General features: G+C 43.7%; 1 protein-coding gene across 10 annotated transcripts in view; it reads right to left on the bottom strand.

Moving 5' to 3' along the window:
• The window catches only part of LOC138635717 (microtubule-associated protein 4), a 114,390-nt gene that overhangs the window by 42,116 nt on the left and 50,928 nt on the right, over nucleotides 1–21,346 (bottom strand). For all 10 annotated transcript variants that reach the window (XM_069723326.1, XM_069723332.1, XM_069723327.1 and 7 more), the window contains 2 exons: nucleotides 18,900–19,088; nucleotides 11,982–13,427 (listed from right to left, as the gene is read on the bottom strand). In XM_069723326.1, coding sequence (XP_069579427.1) covers nucleotides 11,982–13,427; nucleotides 18,900–19,088 — 1,635 coding nt within the window. The remainder of the gene's footprint in view (nucleotides 1–11,981; nucleotides 13,428–18,899; nucleotides 19,089–21,346) is intronic.

Genomic DNA, 21,346 nt, shown 5'->3' with positions numbered 1-21,346 from the left:
ACGTCCAATGAAACTGCTCCAACTTCAAAGACAAAGAAAAGCAGTGCAGTGTGGACTGATGAGGAAACACTAAACAGAAGTACCACGTTTTCTTTTCAGTGTTTAAGGTTTGACTGAGACTCCGTCAGGTCCGTCCTCTCTGGATCTGCAATAGTTTAAAGGTACCAATCAGCACCAGCATCTCGTCTCCATCAACCAAACTCCCAACATTTTGTTTTCCAAATTTGCTGAAAATGTGCACAACATACAGATGGAACCTGACTTACAACAACATACTGATGTTTGTCAGGTTATGTTTAACATGTTCACCATCTTTGTTGGTTCAGAGTCGAATAGAGCCGAAGTCGTGCAGTCAGCTATTTATGAATGGACAAACTGATGTCTTCATCAAATGTAATTATTTCATCCTTGAAGGAGCCTGAATGAATCAGTACATTAAATACTTTTCAATAATCTTCAGTCTGAAGTTTCATTGAAAATAGGCTAAAGAAAACATCAAATATTGAAATGGAGAAATCTTTTTGTTTTGAGAAAACTATGTGCTTATTTTGAATTTGATAGCAGCAACACGTCTCAAAAAAGTTGGGACAGGGTCAACAAAAGACTGGAAAAGTTGTGGAAAGATGAGAAAACAACTGATCGAACCTCTCACAACTAATCAGGTTACCATGGCAACAGCTCAGTAACATGATTGGGTATAAAAAGATGATTTCAGAGAGGCAGAGTCTCTCAGCAGTGAAGATGGGGAGAGGTTCACCACTCTGTGAAAGACTGTGTTGGAAAATAGTTCAACAATCTAAGAATAATGTTCTGGTTTTATACAACACGATGTTTTCATATATATTCATGGTCTGTTTGTGCCAAATTTGAAAGTTAATAAACCAAATAAATGTCATGAGATGAGTCGATTGCTACAGTATTGGTGCCCTGCTGTTCCTTTAGTCTGGTGTTACTGAACAAAGTCATTTCCCTGCTAATGAAACACCGTCAGCTCTTTATGAAGCCTCCGGTGGCTTTTCCAGTGTGGACCAGTCCACCTGTTGGAGAGCCACACTCATCAGGCAGGTTGGAAAAAACAAAACAAACCACTGCAGCACCTTTTCAGCATCACTCCTTCCTGCTCGCTCTCCTCCAGGAGTGATTATTCTCCTACCAGCGACAGCTCAGTCTCTATTTCACTCTCCTTAACTTTCTTTTAAAATACAGCTTTCAATTCCTGCAGTGAACGGTAAAAGACTCCTTTCAGAAGAATTGAACAGATGCCAGGAGTCTGAAGTGAGAGCTCATTGGTGAAGGTGTGTCTGGTACTCAGACGGCGCTGTGAAAACATGTTGCTCCTCTCTCTCCTGTGCAGCCTGCTGTCTGCTGCTTCGGGATATTCCTCTCACCGTGCACCAGCGCTCGTCTTGTTGACCTCTTTTGCATAATTAAGATGCAGAAAAGGGAAGCGTTGCTGTTTTTAACTGCCTCCCACCGAGGTTTGTGCGCTGCGATCTCTCACCAAAACCCTCAAAATCCTCGACAGTCTCGCGTCTTCATGTTTTCTGTCTGGCTGCTTTTAGATTTTGTTTACATGTTTGTGTTCCTGTTTGTTTCTGGACGTTAGCAGCTGCAATCTTTGCTGCATTATTCTCCTGGCAACAACAAACGCCAAATACAGTCCCACCACCTCAGGGTCATTACTGTTGACAGAAAAAGGTACAAAACAACATTTTACTTGATTTATAAAGCACTTTACACACATGACAACGGATGAGTCATAGAGGAATAAAACCACATACAGTGAACCCTCGCTATAACGCGGTTCACCTTTCACGGTCTCGCTGCTTCACGGATTTGCATCGTGCATTGAAATCACATTACGACTATATGTAACGTAGATATATTTAATGTCCAGTTCTATCTATTTCAATTGTAAAATAAAGGTTAGTACTTGACGGATTTCGCCTATCACGGTTTCTATTTGGAACGTAACCCCCGCGGAAAACGAGGGTTCACTGTATATAAAAAAAAAAGAGCTTTAAGTGTTTTTTCGTTCAAGCGTCCAAGTCAGCTGAGACAGGCTCCGCCCCCTCGTGGCCTGCTACAATAAAGTAGGTATAAATACTGGAGGGATGGATGGATGTTAAGGGTGAGTGAGAAGATTCAAGTCATTCATTGCATTGCAGATTGAGAGAATTTCCTGGACTTCAAGGTTTGACAAAAGAAGACAAGATGAAGAAGGAAACCTAAATGTTTTAAATGCCATTCAGGATTTAATGGAACAGTTAAACAGATGTTCGTTATTAATAAACTCTAGATGTACATTTAGGTAAATCTGGGTGGTATTGCCATAATGTTGTGCTTTTGGTTGATGACAGAACCCTTGGGGGACATCACAGGATGTAAGAGCTATAGATTTTATTTTGAAGTTTCAGAAACTACCAAATATTGTATAATTAAGGGCTATTTTTTATTTTATTCAAATCTGCGTCTTCAGGATGAGGACATCCATCTAGCAGGTGTCCGTAAGAGCAAACTTGCGTATTATTTATATGTAAAATATGGAAAACAACTGCTATTTATTCATGTGGTGAATTGGTGATATTACATAACAGCCACAGGTCACATAATGTGATTATATGAACCAATGACAGAGCAGTGTTTTTTTTATGTCCATTTCAGAGTTTTGTAACAGAAGGAAACTGAACCATCACAAAGTGTTCTGTCTCTGTGGTCTCTCATTAACTTCAGCATCTGTTGCTGCTCCTACGGCAACATTAACTGATCCTTAGTCTCTATGGCAACCCCATCGTCCCTGTTCTTTTCCCTCCTCTTGTCCCTCCCCTAAAGCCACGTTGTGTCTCTGTCAACCCATCTGTCTCCCAACCCAACCTTAGAAACAACAATTCAATGACCTTTATTTATTAACATTTACATCCAATCCATCCTTCATCATCTCGTGGTTACACTTTTTTTTTGTTGCAATTAATAAACATGTGTGACTGTTTCACTGTGAGGAAACATCAAGTCAGCTACTGAAGTGAGAAATGTAGTATTTGCTTTGTTGTCACCTAAAGACTTTCCACATTCCTGGGCAGACTAAAGTTGTGTGTTTATTTCCCTCCCTGCTGAGAGCTCCGTTCTTCCAGCTGCTGAAGCGTGAAAGGCGAACCGAGCTAGCTGCTCATCCACCAATCTGTCTGAGAGATCTGCACCTTTTCAAAGGAGGAAAAGCTGCAGGAGGAGATTTACTGTTCCGTCCTTTTCTTTTTGAAGAATTTAATCGCAATAAAAGACGAAGGACTCGGTTTGTTTGTTCGATCTTCACACTCTTTAACCCGAGCAGCAAAGAAATATGACAAATATGTGTGAAAAGTATGACGCCTTTATGGCGTCTGGTTTAGGACACAAAGGTCACATTTTAGGAAAAGATTTGGGTTAAATGTGACACGATCACAATTTGGTTGAATCCACGTTGACTTTTGCTTCCTCACAGACTCAAACACCCGTCAAAAAGGTGAAAGTCATGTGACCTGAGCTCCATCCAACCACCTCGACTTCCTGCCTGCTCCGACTTTATCGCGGCCTTTACCCCTCTTTGACTCTGGTCATACATGCGTGCACTTTTCACGCCTCGCCCAGGGTGACACGGTGTCCTCTTGTGGACTGACGGGTGTATTACACGTTTTGGTGTGATACCCGAGGTTACAGGTTGAAAGTGCTGAGCCACCATGAACCTCCAGAACAGAATCAGGGCTCCTCGTCACGGACTTTTAAAGTCAATGAAACTCAAATGTATGAATGGAAAACCATCTTTTTAACATTACATATCATACAGTATGATGAAGGTTTGATTTAGGCATCCAAAAATAAACGCTTCCAAGCCAGCTCAGGAGGTTTTAGCTGCTGTAAGTCTCACATGATGAACCTCCTTCTCTGCAACATACATCCATAATTAAAGTACGTCTTGTGTTTATGTATTGTTGTCAACGTGTCCTTCTCTTTACCTATTTATATATCTGCTGTTTCTGTCCTTTAATTTTCTTCTGCCTTTCTGACATCTGTCTTTATGCATATGTCTGTATTCATCTCTGCATCCATGAATCGGTTCCTGCCTAAACCTTCCTGCCGGTTGTTTGCCTGTTGATCTTCCTCCTCTCATTTCTCTGACCACTCCTCTTCCTCAGATCCGTCTGCTCCTCGTTGTTCTGCTTCCTTGCGATCGCTCAGTCTCTCTGAAGTCAAGTCTGCACGCCAGCGGAGCAGCTTCTATTTTCAGATGCTATTTTCTATTTCTATCACACTCCCTGTGATACTGTCACACACAAAACGCTCACAGACAAAACTCTCGTGCCAAACCAAGAGTAGCAGAGCTGATGTGAGGTGTGCTGACACGTCACTACTTGCATTGCATGTGTCCAACACCCTCAAATGCATCTAAAAACATACCACACGTGGATTTAACTGATATACATGTACACTATACTGTATGGTTTAGACCTCAATTATTATCTTACATGCTGTCTTAGCAAAGCTCAGGTCAAAAATCAGGTAAAAAAAAAATTTTTTTTATAGTGGAAAAGTTTCAAAAGGGTAAAAAGAGATTCATTATTTATGTTTATTTTTTTTATAGATTGACGTTATTAAGTCCTTGCAAAGTTTTTGCTTTTCCCTGCACAGCACTTACTGAAATAAGAGCCTCTAATCTATAATACTGTGATGCAGTAAGAGCAGTGACTGGATGGATGGATGGATGGATGGATGGATGGATGGATGGATGGATGGATGGATGGATGGATGGATGGATGGATGGATGGATGGATGGATGGATGGATGGATGGATGGATGGATGGATGGATGGATGGATGGTTGGATGGATGGATGGATGGTTGGATGGATGGATGAATGGATGGATGGATGGATGGATGGATGGATGGATGGATGGATGGATGGTTGGATGGATGAATGGATGAATGGATCATGGATGGATGGACGGATGATGGTTGGATGGATCATGTATGGATGGATGGATGGATGATGGATGATGGATGGATAGATGATTGGATGGATCATTGATGGATGGATGGATGGATGGATGGATGGATGGATGGATGGTGGCTCCCTCCACATGGAGATTCAGCACCATGGACAGAGACTAAATCCTGCCTCCTAACACTAAAGGGTTTTAACTAGAGGTTAGTTTAATAGTCGTGGGGAGGATTCGGGCAGAAGGACTGACGGACAGACAAGTACATCAATACCTCAATAAATGTAAATCTAAACATTTGTAGTGTCTTGTAGTTAATACTAAGTGAAGTTTCAAAGAGCAAATGTCACAAAGTGCTTTGCTAGATGCAGTAAATGAAATAAATAACGATGCAATATGTTCGACACACGCACAGAGATCTGTTTTGCTACACCAACAACAACAAATACTGATTTACCCCAGAAATACCAAAAAGACACGAATCAAAACAGCTGATCATTTTTCAGTGTCAAAGAAATAATCAGCTTCTTGTTCAAACTGCACTTTAATGTCAGGAATAGTTTGAATATTAATGGTGCCATCTACAGAACATGTCAGACTCTGAAAACAGGAATCCACAGATGGTAGAAAATAACCTCTTTAAATCCCAAACCAGGAGACACTTCCTGGACAGACATCTGACCTCCCTGGATGGTGAAGGCTCTTTTTTTGCTATTAACTGATTACAAAAAATATAAATTAAAATATTGTTGATGTTCCCGTTTCATTTCAACGGTATCATTGAGTGTGATTTATAGATGGATTGATGGTTTTCTTAATGAAATGTTGAGAGGCTGGTGCACATGTTGCATCAGGACCTCATTATTTCATTGATGTAATTTTTTTCCTATTTGTTCAAGGAATGCATCAGTAAAGTACCTAAAACTACACGGTTACAATTACAGTTAATTAACCACAGTTAATTAAGTGGAACAAAGTAAAAGCTTTCATATTCAGAGTGAGTCCTCTGCACCGTCTGCTGCAACATCAGTCTACAAATGTGGTCTGGACAGGGAAGCAGCAGGATCAGCAATGTTGCTCGAAAATCAATGAAGTGGCTCATCAATGTTCATTTCTGCTAGATTAACCTTTTTCAGAGGAGGCGGGTTTTGTAGCACAGAGCAAAGAAAAAATAGCTTCTGCAAAAGTAAACAACCTCTGATGTGAAAATGTCACCAGTGTTTGAGAGCAGATGGTGAAAATCTATTGTCACAAACATATGGAAATGGCTTCAAAATAGCAGGAAGAGAGGACGTGTGCTGCACATCCAGAGCTGTTTGTGAGGCAGGAGACAAACTCACCTAAACCTCCACCGACTATATCAACATGAATTAAATCTAAAGCCCAGCCCACACGGTGGCTTGGAGCCTCCTCTGCATGGGTTCAGGATCTGCTCTTGGTGAATCTTAAAAACATCACACTCTCGCTCTGGTCCTCACGGCAGCCGTTGGTTCTTAGTGACGCCAACCAGGCAGAATCCTAACGAGTCTCCCAAAGCCACCAAGGGGAATTAGCTGAGCCGAGCTGAGGCCGGAGCCGTACTGTACAAATATCCCTTCTGGGATCCCGTCGAACAGCCGTCTCCCTGGAAGGAGCCAAACAACAGCGAAGAGCACTATGTGGTAAAAAATAGACCGCTGGTTCAATATATTCACTCCTGCCTGCCTTTGGAGGGTTCGTGTTTGTCCTCAAATAGCTTGATGACTCAGTACTGTGTGTGTGTGTGTGTGTGTGTGTGTGTGTGTGTGTGTGTGTGTGTGTGTGTGTGTGTGTGTGTGTGTGTGTGTGTGTGCGTGTGCGTGTGGTGGTGTGTGTGCGCGTGTGTGTGTGTATGTGCAGGGTGACAGTGGTGCTACATCAGTGGTCTTTATAGTAGGTGGCACCTGTGTTTGAGCTCTCTGAGAAGCAGAGTGGAGGAGGTGCTGGAGGAGGTGCTGGAGGAGAACAGGTGTTGGGACATGACCTGAATGTCCCTCCTGGTTATTTTTGGCTCCGCTGCGAGTTTTTTTTAGTAAAATGAGTACGTTTGGAGTTGAAGGAAACATGTTTAGAAAGAGAAACAACAAGAAAGGTAAAAAAAAAAAAAAAAAAAAAACTTACTGTAAGTCTATTTCATGTGATTTTTAGTGGACGAACATTCAAACCTACTGCGTAGAGCTGTGATTTACAGGGAAATTAAACTTTTGGCTAAAACATGTCGTTGGAAATGATAAACAACGTTGCCACCTCCTGCATTCGTTCCACAAGTCACCCCTCCTACCTCCTGGACAGTCTGGAAAAGGTGGTGGAGAGGAGGACGCTGAACAAACTATTATCCATATTGGATCATCCTGACCACCCTCTCCACCACCTGCTGCAGGGACAGAGGAGGACGTTCTTCAAAAGACTCATCCAGCGCCGCTGTCACAAGGACAGATACAGGAGATCATTCCAGATACAGGAGATCATTCCTGATACAGGAGATCATTCCAGATACAGGAGATCATTCCAGATACAGGAGATCATTCCTGATACAGGAGATCATTCCTGATACAGGAGATCATTCCTGATACAGGAGATCATTCCAGATACAGGAGATCATTCCTGATACAGGAGATCATTCCAGATACAGGAGATCATTCCTGATACAGGAGATCATTCCAGATACAGGAGATCATTCCTGATACAGGAGATCATTCCAGATACAGGAGATCATTCCTGATACAGGAGATCATTCCTGATACAGGAGATCATTCCTGATACAGGAGATCATTCCTGATACAGGAGATCATTCCTGATACAGGAGATCATTCCTGATACAGGAGATCATTCCAGATACAGGAGATCATTCCTGATACAGGAGATCATTCCTGATACAGGAGATCATTCCAGATACAGGAGATCATTCCTGATACAGGAGATCATTCCTGATACAGGAGATCATTCCTGATACAGGAGATCATTCCTGTCCACCGCAATAAGACTGTACAATAACTCACCTCTGGCAAAATCCATCACACAACAATAACACTGTTGTCTGTGTTCTTGGTTGTTTGTATATGATATATATAGATATATACTGTACTGTATATACTGTGCATTTTATATTTTATATTTTTTACTGCTATTTTATTGCTTTTTATTGTTCTATTATTATCTTATTGCTTCTGTATGCTGCTGTAGCGAAAAAAAATTCCCCTCAGGGATTAATAAAGTAACTACCTAACCTAACCTAACCTAACGCCGCCAAAAAATGTCCTTTGTTGCCTTGGTTGCAGGACCTTGTTCATATGACATTTACGTGCTTGTGAGTTTCACACTTTCAAAACATGTAACTTCAACACCTAAACAGCCCAAAGCGTGGCTATCTCACATTTAACTGTAGTGGACCGGCGTGTCTATTTTACGCTTTGCTGTGACACAACGTTGACTTCCTAAAGAAACTAATTTCCAAAACAGCTGTATTATTTTGAAGCACAGCTTGACACCTCTGAGTGAGGAGCAGTGCTACAATATGTCATTTGGAAATACAAACAATGACTGATATAAAAAAAAATTTCCCCTCGGGGATTAATAAAGTATATACCTACCTACCTACCATATGAATTGAGTTGATCCTGTGACACTTGCCTTTTCTTTCCATAATTTTAAGAAAGTAATTCGCCTGAGAAAAAGTCTGAATTAGTTGTAATTGTTTCAATCTTTTTAATATTTGTGGTTTTTATGCCTTGACTAAACTCTCCTGCTTCCTGTTTCTTTGAGTTTTACGCCTCAGTTGTACTTTTTGTTGTTCTGGCAGAATGAATGAATCAAAACAAGGTGAAAGGAGCTGCGACCTGGTTGTGCATGTTCAGGTAGATCTTGTGCAGTCAGGGGGATACACTTTGTTCCCTGGGCTGCCTATTAATAGCTGAGCAGGTAGGGAATGAGGCAGACAGAAAACCAGGCTCAAAGACCCACTTTGAAGCCACATGAGTCCCTGCTGGTTCGTCTTTTAGAAGTGAAACTATCTAGAAAGGAAAATGTTCCACTTTTACTAAAAATCGTCATCCTCTTTTTAAATTTCAGGATGAAGTTGAAGCCTATGAATCCCCTTTAAATAAGAGCTCTCTGGTCTTTTCCGTGCTGAGCCGACAGGTGCGTCCGGTGCTGGTAAACCTCATCACTCTCCACGTCTCCGTCTCTCTCCTCAACCTTTCCCTGTTATTCCTCAGACCTTTGAACATCCTCCTCCCTGAGGTTGACATCTCCCCCTCAGTTTTCCTCCTGTGAATCTCTTCCTCATCACAACAAGGTTTAAACTGTCCTCATCTATTCCTCCCCAACATCCCACCATCAGTCCCACAAGTCTTAACTGAGCATCCCCTTCTCTTCCTTTATTCTTCGCCTCTCTCTCGCCTGTGGTGCAACATAAAGTGTTTCCATCCCCACGCTGCTCCTGTTCATCCCTCTGTTTCCCCTCACACATTTTTTTAAAACCCTTTCTGACTCCATGTGCGTCTGAAACCCTCTGAAGTCTATATTCCTCTTCTTTATTGCGCTTTACATGTCTTCTTTTCTTCAGTACAAAGCTTAAATACCACTCTTGGTGACAAAGTGGACACCGGCAAAAGCTCTCATTACAGAGAGGAAGGCAGCTGCACTCTTTTCCTGCTCTTCTTACATAAATACATGCACAGTGTGGGACACATAACGATGTCATGTGTCTTCAACAGAAAGCAGGAAAATATATGTGAACACATCTCAGAGAAACAAATTCAGACAGAAGAAATTAAAATACAAACCAAAGCCAGAGACTGTTGTTTGACATGGAAGTGATAAAAAAAAAAAAATACTAATAGTTAGTAATACTAGCTTCTGTTCCTGCAGAAAGATTTTGGGGTGTCTGTGGGTGGGTGTGTGTGTGTGTGTGTGTGTGTGTGTGGGGGGGGGTGTTGGCGTTGATCAAAGCCGCTTAATAGCCAGGTTCAACACTGTGCTGTTCCTTTGGTGAGCTGAGGGCCGCTTCAGTCCTCATTACAGAGGCAGAGACAGGAAGTGTTTAAAGGAAGGACAAGGAAACTAATCCTCTGGAAGTCTGCACCTCCATAAATCACAGCAGCGCACACACACACACACACACACACACACACACACACACACACACACACACACACACACACACACACACACACACACACACACACACACACACAGGCATGCACAAATGCCAAAATGTGCTCAGATATACATTTAAATAGCCACATTATGAATCACTATTAACAAACACTCAGAGGTGACATCCACACACCCACTCACACTGTCAGCTTTTTTTGTTTGTTTTCCATCTCCGTCTGCTGTAAACATCATTATTTCCCAGTCTGCTGCAAATTCCTTTTCCATTAAAACAAGAGCTTGACAGGATAAACAGCTCCCACTTCAGCCTTATAACTCCCATTTACAGTTTACACAGACAAGTCGGACTGTTTCTATTTTTAACTGCTCATTTCTGCCTACCGTAAACATTACTGTTGTCCAGTCAGCTCAAATCTCTTCTAATGAGTCTCACTGCTGCACATCTATCCCCCACTGAACATGACCAACTGCTTTCATCTCTTTCCTGGTCACATTTCACAGCTCTGTCTGATTAACATAAATCAAAACTATACCTTAAATTCTGTTCATTCTCTGCCTCACTGTGTCCATGTTATAGCTGCAGGATAGTCCAGGAGGCCATGGTGGATACAGTAGGTACTCCCCAGGCTTTCCCAGGCCAGATGGGATATACAATCCCTCCAGCATGTTCTGAGTTCCCCCCCGAGTTTCCTCCCAAATGGGCCTGGAAGACTACCTCAAGACCATTTTTATCTGCAACCTCATTTTTGTCATTACCCAAAGCTCGTTGCCATCGGTCACAACGAAAGGGGAGAGACCTGTGGAAACGAATGGGACAGCATCATCTGCAAACAGACGAGACAACCACCGAATGGTACCGAAAGGAGTCCATAAAAATCATCAACAGGAGAGGAAGCAAAAAGCATCACAAAGGCCTCCAATGACTTGACTTGTTGCTGAGAATGAGTAGAAAGCTCTTATTCTGTACTAAACAACAGCTGTTTGCTTGTCTGTCAATCACTCTCCGTTCCTAATGACAAGCTTCAACAATGATGCATGAAACTGAACACAACAAAGCCACAAGAGGAATTAAAACAGGACTCACCTGAGGTGGAGAAGCAGCCGAGGCAGAAATCATCACAGAACATAGAAAGTAAAATCAACAAAAAACAACAGTTACAATTTGATTTTTTTTTTTTTTATAAAAGTTACACTCTCAGGAGTCACACAAACAAAGTGTTTTCTTTCTACACGAGTTCTAGTAGATGTTGTAAAGAACAGGCAGCTACACTAGTGAGGAAAACAAGAGTTAATTGAACATGAGAAAGAGAAGACAGTGACGCCTCACTCCTGGAGGCGAAGGAAAGGCAGTGTGATTATGGTGTTAACACACACCTGGACAGAAGAGAAAACAAGAAGGTTGGGTTTGATTTGGTGGAGATGCCGACCGGTGTCGCTACGGAGAAAGAGTCTGTGATTGGTTAGTAGGACCACACCCGTCAACAGCAACACGGTTAATCATGAGAACACCCCAGCAGTGCATCTTTGGGAATTAAGATACCCGCAGATTAAAGACAGATCAAGCCAATCCAAAGCCCCAGTGGGTCAACACTTGAGTCCATGCATTAGTCACTCACAAACAGTCCAAACTGGACAAAGCCAATAAGCACCAGCCAGGTTTTTAGACATATGTCCATGCAAGGGACAGTACAGATGGATGTGACTCTTGATCTAACCCCTGGTGAGTAAAGACACACAACCCGGCCCAAACAAGCATATTTGAAATCAGCTTCAAAAGATTACTCAAGCTGGATGGACACATCATGCATGGTAACCAGTTGTATTTATCTTTTAGTTACTCTATGTACTTCTACTCTGTCCATGGCTGACTACAACCAACCTTCGATGACGGGGACAACTTGAGGGACCGCAGCTGGCTCTTCCATGGCATCAGCAGAGCTGGGAAAGAAGGGCTTAGCTGCAGGGTTTAGACCCGATCCTGGACCTCCCAGAGGGCCGACCGACGGAGGGGAAGAGGGGCTGGTGACGGGGGACGCCTGGGGAGGGAACGTCTTAGCTTCTGGGGAGGTGGGACTCTTCACGGAGGATGAAGAACGGGACTTCTTGGATTGCTTCTGGGTCGGTTTGGCGTCTTTCTGCTCTTTGGGTTGGAAGTCCTGCGCCGTGGTTTTGGGGGAGCGGAGAGGCGCCGGGCTCCGAGTGTCCAAGGACAGACCCACAGGTAGAGGAGGACCAGCAGGGCTCATGTCGGTGAAGTCGAACAGCTCGCTGCTGCTGCCGCTCATGTGGGAGTCGTTGAGGAGCCACGAAGCATCAGAAGGTGACAGAGGTGGAGCCGAGGCTAACACTTCATCTTTTGGAGAGAGGCGTGGACTCGTCTGGGAGGCGGGGCTGAAAGCTGAGGTGTCCACACAGGATTCCTGGAGGGGACTCGTGATGTCAAACATCCCGCTGTCAACCATGTCTCCACCTGCCGCTTCATTCTCAGGGAGGAAAGGTGGACAAAAGGGCTGGGTGCTGTCGCCCAAACTGGCATTTTCAGCGTCCATCGAGAGGTCAAATGGTTCGCCGGAGGGCGGAGCCACGGGGAAGGTGCTGTTGGCGGTGGAGGGCATGGTGAACGGAGGCGCCGTAGCTTTCAGCTCGCTGTTCAGGACCAGCGGGCTGATGGAAGGAGCTGTTGGGGAGAACAGGTCCTGGGACAGAGGGGCAGCGACCAGGCCTTCGTCTGAATACACCTCCTGTTTGCAGGAGCTCCCGCTCATGTCTTTGACATCTAAGGAGGCCTCCAGGTCTTCCTGAGCTGAGCTACCCAGATCCATCTTCACCTCCTCTGAAACTTGAGAGGTTGCTGCAGATGAAGGAACAAACGGTTCTGCCATCACTCCCCATTCCTCCGGAAGCTTCTTCCTGTTCTTGCCCCTCTTCCCGCGGCCTCCACTCTTCCCGAGCTGCTCCTCCCACCCGCCGTCTCCACGATTTTTTCTCGGGCCGATCCTGTGGTAGAAATCCTCCGCTGGGGAAGTGTTTTCTCCCTGCGCTTCCATCTCCGGGTGGCCCCTGCTCTCCAGGTGTTCGTACGATCCCTCGTCTTTCTGTCGTCTTTTCTTCTTCTTCTTCTGTTTTCGGTCCAATCCTTCTCCCTCCCTCTCGTCACCTCCTGCGTAGGCGGTGCTCTCGCGGCTCGGCCAGCTGTCGGGCGGGTCATCGGGGCCGGCTGTGAGATGGCTGGCGTGTCGACTGATCACAGTGGAGACACTTGGAGTGAAAGGGAGGTCTGTGGAGAGGCAGCCAGCCTGGTCGGGCCAGCAGTCGCCTAAAGCACCTTGTTGTGGGTGAAGAGGGGAGAGTTTAAAGTTGGGGGAGATGGATGCGTGCACAAGAACTGGTTCCCTTAGTCTAACTTGAACAGAAAATCACAGAGAAACTTCAGAACATATCACAAAGAGGCAAAAACCAAACAGCAAAGAAGCCTCTAAAGTACACACATATGTACTGCAGAACATCTGTAAAGAGTTTTAAACCACTGGAGCCATTTCAGCTATTTTTATTGAGTGAGTTGGTGGCGACATTGAGGAGATGGATCAGACACAGCAGAGAAGCTTCTGAAGGGATTAATCCGAGGCCAGAAGGGGTGTACATTGTTCCAGAAAGCTGAGCCTTCATTGCTGCACCCTGTGGGATTGCTTTTATAAATCTGTTGCCCTTCAGTCAAACAAGCAAAAAGTGTGTTTCTGATATCTTAAAAAATCTAAATCCTTAAGGGAATCCAAATCAAGCTGTGATGGTCTTAAAATTCCATCTGTGTCGAGGCCGATTGACTGACTGAGAATAACACACATGCTGGCGACTTAAATGACATAAAGAGCAGAGTACTTCTGGTTCTCCAACTCATCGCAGCCTCAAGGTCCAGGACACAACACACACTGAAAGTACTGGACTCTGTTCAAATTAAAATACAGAGCAAAGGTCAGGTGTGCCAGTGTGCACATGTGTGTAAAGGAACATATGGTGCGCTGTCGACATGTACACATACAGTGGGTACGGAAAGTATTCAGATCCCTTTAAATGTTTCACTCTTTGTTTCATTGCAGCCATTTGCTAAAATCAAAAAAGTTCATTTTATTTCTCATTAATGTACACTCAGCACCCCATCTTGACAGAAAAAAACGGAAATGTAGAAATTTGTGCAAATTTATTAAAAAAGAAAAACTGAAATATCACATGGTCATAAGTATTCAGACCCTTTGCTCAGTATTGAGTAGAAGCACCCTTTTGAGCTAGTACAGCCATGAGTCTTCTTGGGAATGATGCAACAAGCTTTTCACACCTGGATTTGGGGATCCTCTGCCATTCTTCCTTGCAGATCCTCTCCAGTTCCGTCAGGTTGGATGGTGAACGTTGGTGGACAGCCATTTTCAGGTCTCTCCAGAGATGCTCCATTGGGTTTAGGTCAGGGCTTTGGCTGGGCCAGTCAAGAATGGTCACAGAGTTGTTCCGAAGCCACTCCTTTGTTATTTTAGCTGTGTGCTTCGGGTCATTGTCTTGTTGGAAGGTGAACCTTCGGCCCAGTCTGAGGTCCAGAGCACTCTGGAAGAGGTTTTCTTCCAGGATATCTCTGTACTTGGCCGCATTCATCTTTCCTTCAATTGCAACCAGTCGTCCTGTCCCTGCAGCTGAAAAACACCCCCATAGCATGATGCTGCCACCACCATGTTTCACTGTTGGGATTGTATTGGGCAGGTGATGAGCAGTGCCTGGTTTTCTCCACACATACCGCTTAGAATTAACGCCAACAAGTTCAATCTTGGTTTCATCAGACCAGAGAATCTTATTTCTCATAGTCTGGGAGTCCTTCATGTGTTTTTTGGCAATCTCTATGCGGGCTTTCATATGTCTTGCACTGAGGAGAGGCTTCCGTCGGGCCACTCTGCCATAAAGCCCCGACTGGTGGAGGGCTGCAGTGATAGTTGACTTTGTGGAACTTTCTCCCATCTCCCTACTGCATCTCTGGAGCTCAGCCACAGTGATCTTTGGGTTCTTCTTTACCTCTCTCACCAAGGCTCTTCTCCCACGATTGCTCAGTTTGGCTGGACGGCCAGGTCTAGGAAGAGTTCTGGTCGTCCCAAACTTCTTCCATTTAAGGATTATGGAGGCCACTGTGCTCTTAGGAACCTTGAGTGCTGCAGAAATTATTTTGTAACCTTGGCCAGATCTGTGCCTTGCCACAATTCTGTCTCTGAGCTCCTTGAACAGTTCCTTCAACCTCATGATTCTCATTTGCTCTGACATGCACTGTGAGCTGTGAGGTCTTATATAGACAGGTGTGTGCCTTTCCTAATCAAGTCCAATCAGTTTAATTAAACACAGCTGGACTCCAATGAAGGAGTAGAACCATCTCAAGGAGGATCAGAAGAAATGGACAGCATGTGAGTTAAATATGAGTGTCACAGCAAAGGGTCTCAATACTTATGACCATGTGATATTTCAGTTTTTCTTTTTTAATAAATTTGCACAAATTTCTACATTTCTGTTTTTTTCTGTCAAGATGGGGTGCTGAGTGTACATTAATGAGAAATAAAATGAACTTTTTTGATTTTAGCAAATGGCTGCAATGAAACAAAGAGTGAAAAATTTAAAGGGGTCTGAATACTTTCCGTACCCACTGTATATGGCACATAGAAACACAAACAAAAACAAAAACAATACTTAACGGCCCCACAGGCTCCGTTACAGGCAACCTCACTGTAACTAAAGCAGCCTCTCAGTTTGGGGACATTATAATGAGGTTTGAGGTCTGATGGATGGCAGTAATCAGCCTGTAGGAGGAAGAGGGTGAAGAAGAGATGGGAGATGGAAGGTAGAGGAGTGGGAACATGAGGAGAGGGCAAGTTATCCACTGAGACGACTTTGGCCCAGTTTGTTTCTAGATTTCAGTTACACACACACACACACACACACACACACACACACACACACACACACACACACACACACACACACACACACACACACACACACACACACACACACACACACACACACACACACACACACAGGTAGAGAAGAGCAACTAAAGTGGAGCAGCTGTCAGGCCGTGCGGTACAGTGGCTCTCTGGAGGGCCATATTTCATATTAACAAAGCCATGACAGAACTCCGTACTGTATGTGCAGTAATTGGGAGAGGCAGAAAATCACATCAGCCGAATGGATCGGATCGACTCCAATGTTGTGTCGCACAGCCTCATTAGGCTGGGGGGAGCATCACGTGACATTAATCTCACTGTATGTGCATTAAGTGCAGTTAGTCTGTGAAGAGTAAAGTTATAAATTACAAAAGAAGAGCAAGATATGTACCAAATATCAGCCGGTTCTCATATGATGCTTTGACTGAATACTATTACATACTAGAATAAAGGTAAGTTACAGTACAAGGTCAGAACCTACTACAACACCGGACCGTGTGTGATTAGATAGATGGCTTTTAATTTGAAATGAGGGCTTTTAATTTGAAATTGATACCGGAAGTCAAGGCACTGATTCAGCCGATCAACACACCTTCATCAGTCAGTCAGTGACACACATGTATGTTAAAAGGGAAGACCCGACTGTTGGAGTCTGGAATTTTTTTTATTTAAATTATAATTCACATTAAAAATAAATTAAGAAATAAACTGGTGTGTGTGTGTGTGTGTGTGTGTGTGTGTGTGTGTGTGTGTGTGTGTGTGTGTGTGTGTGTGTGTGTGTGTGTGTGTGTGTGTGTGTGTGTGTGTGTGTGTGTGTGGAGGGGGGCTGCATTGTTGAGTCATCGTGTGTTGCCTCGTACTTCTACACACACACAATCTAGCAGGGATTTCACATACAGACTGTCTACAATCAATCTCAGGCAGCAGTTGTCTTTGTTTTCTATGCCTTCATTGTTACATCGGTTAAACGGCTTGAATCTAATTCTACTTAACACGTCCATGTTTACATGTTGTCTTGATGAATTCAGAGTTCCTCTTCTCTGACACAATTTTCTCAATAAAATATAATTTTTTTGTCCATTTTTGGATTGATGTTAAGTTATCGTTCATAAAATGGAGCATTTCCTGTGCAAATGTTTCACATTTAAAGTACTGATTTGCCAGATCAGCACTTCTCATTAAGAAATGTGCTTAAGTTCTTTGCTGTGAGCTGTAAAGGTTGTAGTTTTTTTAAATTTGATTTATAAGAAAGCATTGCTTTCTCGAAGATAATCAGTCTTGTTAGATACCCTGACATTAAAAAACTGAAAAAAGTTACACGTACATCTCTGAAGTCCTCCAGTGAAACAATAAGCAGGATATCTGTGTTTCCAGGACTGGAAATGCTTTTATTGTGAAAAGTCTGCCTCTGATATAAAGAGGGAACCATCTCATCTTTGAAGTACGTTATGTTAGCATGTGTCTGCTTTGTGACACCAGCTACATGGTGACAACTATGACTTGATGCTCTCTAGAATCAGGATGGACACTGACCCGGAGAGCCAGGAGGGAGAGTGGACAGTGACACACACAGACAGCTTCTCTCTGTAGGACAAACACACACACATGAATACACACTCACACAGACTCAACACATACAGCACATGTATTATACGACTAGAAGGCTCCCCTATACATGTCAGCATCATATGTGCAGCGACCTCCAGCCGCACCTCTCAGCCAAATAACACTGGAGCTGGAGTGTGTGTGTGTGTGTGTGTGTGTGTGTGTGTGTGTGTGTGTGTGTGTGTGTGTGTGTGTGTGTGTGTGTGTGTGTGTGTGTGTTGACCTGTATACTGCACCCCTCTGTGGAACAAATCAGGCAATGCAGCACAGCCATGTACACGTATGACACATGATGTTGAACAGTGAGATATCACTGCTGTGAAAGTGAACAAAACACTTCAGGACTCAAGAACCACATATCTGTAAAAACTACCAGTGGAAACATGGATATCAAATTTGGTAATTATAATTTATGGCTATGAGCAGCACTTGTCAATAATTAAAACCGGTCAGAGATACTGAAACAGTTTCTGGGAGGTAAAAGCAGAGAGATCCACCTGTAATGCAAAATGTTTTTCAAACATGTGTCCAGCGGATGAATTTATGTGAGCGGTCCACATTAGACTCAACAGTTCATGTCAACGGCTGATAAATGAGTCCACGTACAGTTAAAGAGTTCAGTGGTTCCCACAGGTTGAGAGTTTACCGGCGCTGGTGGGCGGAGCATGTGCATGCAGAGACTGGAGCATTTAGAGGGGGAGAGCTGAACCCTGGTTATTTTCTGTAGCTACAATTTACTACGCATCCTGATTCCTTATGTGCAGGCTCTTAGACGCTCGCTGGGAGGATTTGCACATAGAAGCTATATGTGGGAAACAATGTAGTTCCAGCCTCATTATAACCTTAAACATACAATAATGGTTTTAATCTGTTCACACACAATGTTTTACAGGTTTTAAATGGGAAAAAACAAGACTTTGTATCTGTCAGCAAACAGTTTGGGTATTTGAATTGTTATCAGGGGAGAAGAATTCTAGTGGATCCTCAGATATGTTCCTCAGATATGATCCTCAGATATGATCCTCATATATAGGTATGTAGGGGTACTTAGAGAAGCTTATGTTGGTATAACACTGTGCTTAAACACTGTAATATATCAGAACTGAGAGATCCCATCATATATTTGCAGGGCGTGCACCAGTGCAGCTCCCAGGTGTCAACATGGGCACAAAGCCAGAGCACAAAGACAAACGTTGTTTAGTGGAGTGTGAGTTGGTGTGTCTAACCTGCGGACAGATCCAGAGGGCTGCGAGGAGCCTGTGGCTCCGGCAGCATGGGGCTGTGCTCCTTCGGGGCGTCCGAGCCCGCTGGGGGCGTGGCATGCTGCGGCTCCGCTATACTCGGAGGCCTCTCTGCTTGGCGGGGGGCAGCTCCCACCTCCACCTGCATCCCCATCCCTCCGGGCTGGGAGAAACCTGGGAGGCAAACACAGACACACGGGGTCAGAGCAGGGGATTATCTCTGCTACTCTATTTATTTTAATGGAGACTAGTCTCCCCGTTTAATGAAGGGTAACCCAACAACCTCCACCTATTGGGACCCCACTTCACTTCTTGTAGCCTGCAACAGCATGCTGGTAGTGAGGGGAAGGAAGAAGGCAGCGGGTGATATCATCACAACATGGACGAGTCAACATGCCGTAATGTACACAGATAAAGTAAATAGAGAGAAAGAGGAAGAGGAAGAAGAAGAGGAACAGGAAGAGGAAGAAGGAGCAAAGCCAAAGAAGGGAAAAAGCCAGATGAAAACATTTCAGCGTCCAATATTTCTCTGGAGGGCACGAAGTGTGTGCAAGAAGTCTGAGTATTCATGTAAGGGAAACTGGCAGAGATGGTGAATGTGTGTGTCTTTAATACTGCGTATTAAAGTTCACATCAGTGAATCAGAGTGTTTGTGTGTGTAATCGAGATCAGTGGAAACTGGGCAAGAGAGTAATTTTATGAGCGTTCGTGGATGCAAGTTTCAACTATATGTGTACTTGTGAGGGAATGTGTGTGTGTGTGTGTGTGTGTGTGTGTGTGTGTGTGTGTGTGTGTGTGTGTGTGTGTGTGTGTGTGTGTGTGTGTGTGTGTGTGTGTGTGTGTGTGTGTGTGTGTGTGTGTGTGTTAGGGCCTGCAGCAGTAAGTCGGTGGCCCAGAGACGACAGGTCTCATTAAGGCGACAGTGAGGGAGCTGGTATGCAGAGGTTGGCATGGTGAAAGGCAGAGCTCAGCCTCATCGCCCACCCTCTGTGTGTGTGTGTGTGTGTGTGTGTGTGTGTGTGTGTGCGTGCGTGCGTGCGTGTGTGCGTGCGTGCGTGCGTGCGTGTGTGTGTGTGTGTGTGTAGTGAAAGCAGCTCAACTTGTAACCCAAAAAGCGCGATCCGTTCATCAGGGATTAATTCTCGACTGAGACTTCACAGCGAGTTGTTGGACTGAAGACGTTTTTAATGAGAGGAGATCGAATGAGAAAAGACGTCATGTTTGCTGTTCATTAAAAATGATTGAACGTTAATGTACGTTTGCAAGACCGAAGTTTTAAAATGTCAGTCCATTTTCTCAACAATAAACAAAACAATAATCAAAATGAGGAGCTGTTGGAAATACAGGCAGAAAAGAAGCAAACATACTGCAGAATATTTAAACGACAGCTAAACTGAAAATCCTATTGTGAGCGTAACTCGGCTGCTTTTCCTTCAGAGATTTAAACAAATTAAAAAAAAAAACCTGCTCATGATCAGTCGAACTGGTTTCTGTGTCACCAAAAACTTTCTGTCCTCTACTGAAATATTTTTTAGCCATGTAGTAGATCTGATGCAGTAAAAATGGGACTCTGACATCACAGAGAATTAATTTATGGTCCATCGTCATCTCTCCTCTCAGTGAATATCAGATGATCAAATCACCCCAAAAATAGTTAGGACAAATAACAACCCTTTTTTTCCAGGCCTGTGGCTGCAGATGTTTCACTGTGGAGCGGTAGACGTTCAGCTGAGTACGTCCGGTGACCTGAATGGATCTGAATGTTCCCTTAGACTCATGCTAATGGGATATTTCTGTGTTCATGTTTTAGCTTCACCCAGACAGTGACAGAATCGAAGCTATAGGTATATTGACAGCTAATCAATTATAGCTGGTGATCCATTTAAGCTTTTTTTTATTTTCTCATTCACTGTCCGAAAGAACAACGCTGTCAACTCATCCCATTAAGGAGTTGATAATCTCCACCTGTGAGTGCAGGCGGAGGAGGACGTCTCACAGGGTGACTGACACACAGAGATCAGAGGACTTTAACTGGAATCAGCAGGTGCTCACAGACGAGGGAAATAACATAAATACAACATCAGTAACATTTATATGAAAACATAAATAAATGCTTTCAGAAAAAAAACATGCACATACTGTGCAAAATGTGTGTTGAGAATCAATTTGTTATTGTACACATAAAAGGAGCTTATTCAGCTGGTTTGGGTGGAGGTCAGCTATGTGAAAAACTTTTACTAAACATGAGGATCTCTCGGACACTTTCTTTTTGTCGAAGTAGCTTTCAGAGGAAAAAAGGTTGGAGACCGCTGATCTGACGCCTGACTAGTCTCCACTTCCTCAACTTCTAATAATTCAACACATCCAACACGTCAGCCCGACAGAGAGAGAAACAGTGAAGTGACGTGATGACGTCATTCTGAAATAGTACT

The sequence above is a fragment of the Brachyistius frenatus genome, unplaced genomic scaffold (assembly GCF_029030835.1).
Source record: "Brachyistius frenatus isolate BFR_SWC_R1_liver_20210118 unplaced genomic scaffold, ASM2903083v1 Contig_324, whole genome shotgun sequence".
NCBI classification, from domain to species: domain Eukaryota; kingdom Metazoa; phylum Chordata; class Actinopteri; family Embiotocidae; genus Brachyistius; species Brachyistius frenatus.
This window is presented reverse-complemented; position numbering and strand designations above follow the sequence as displayed.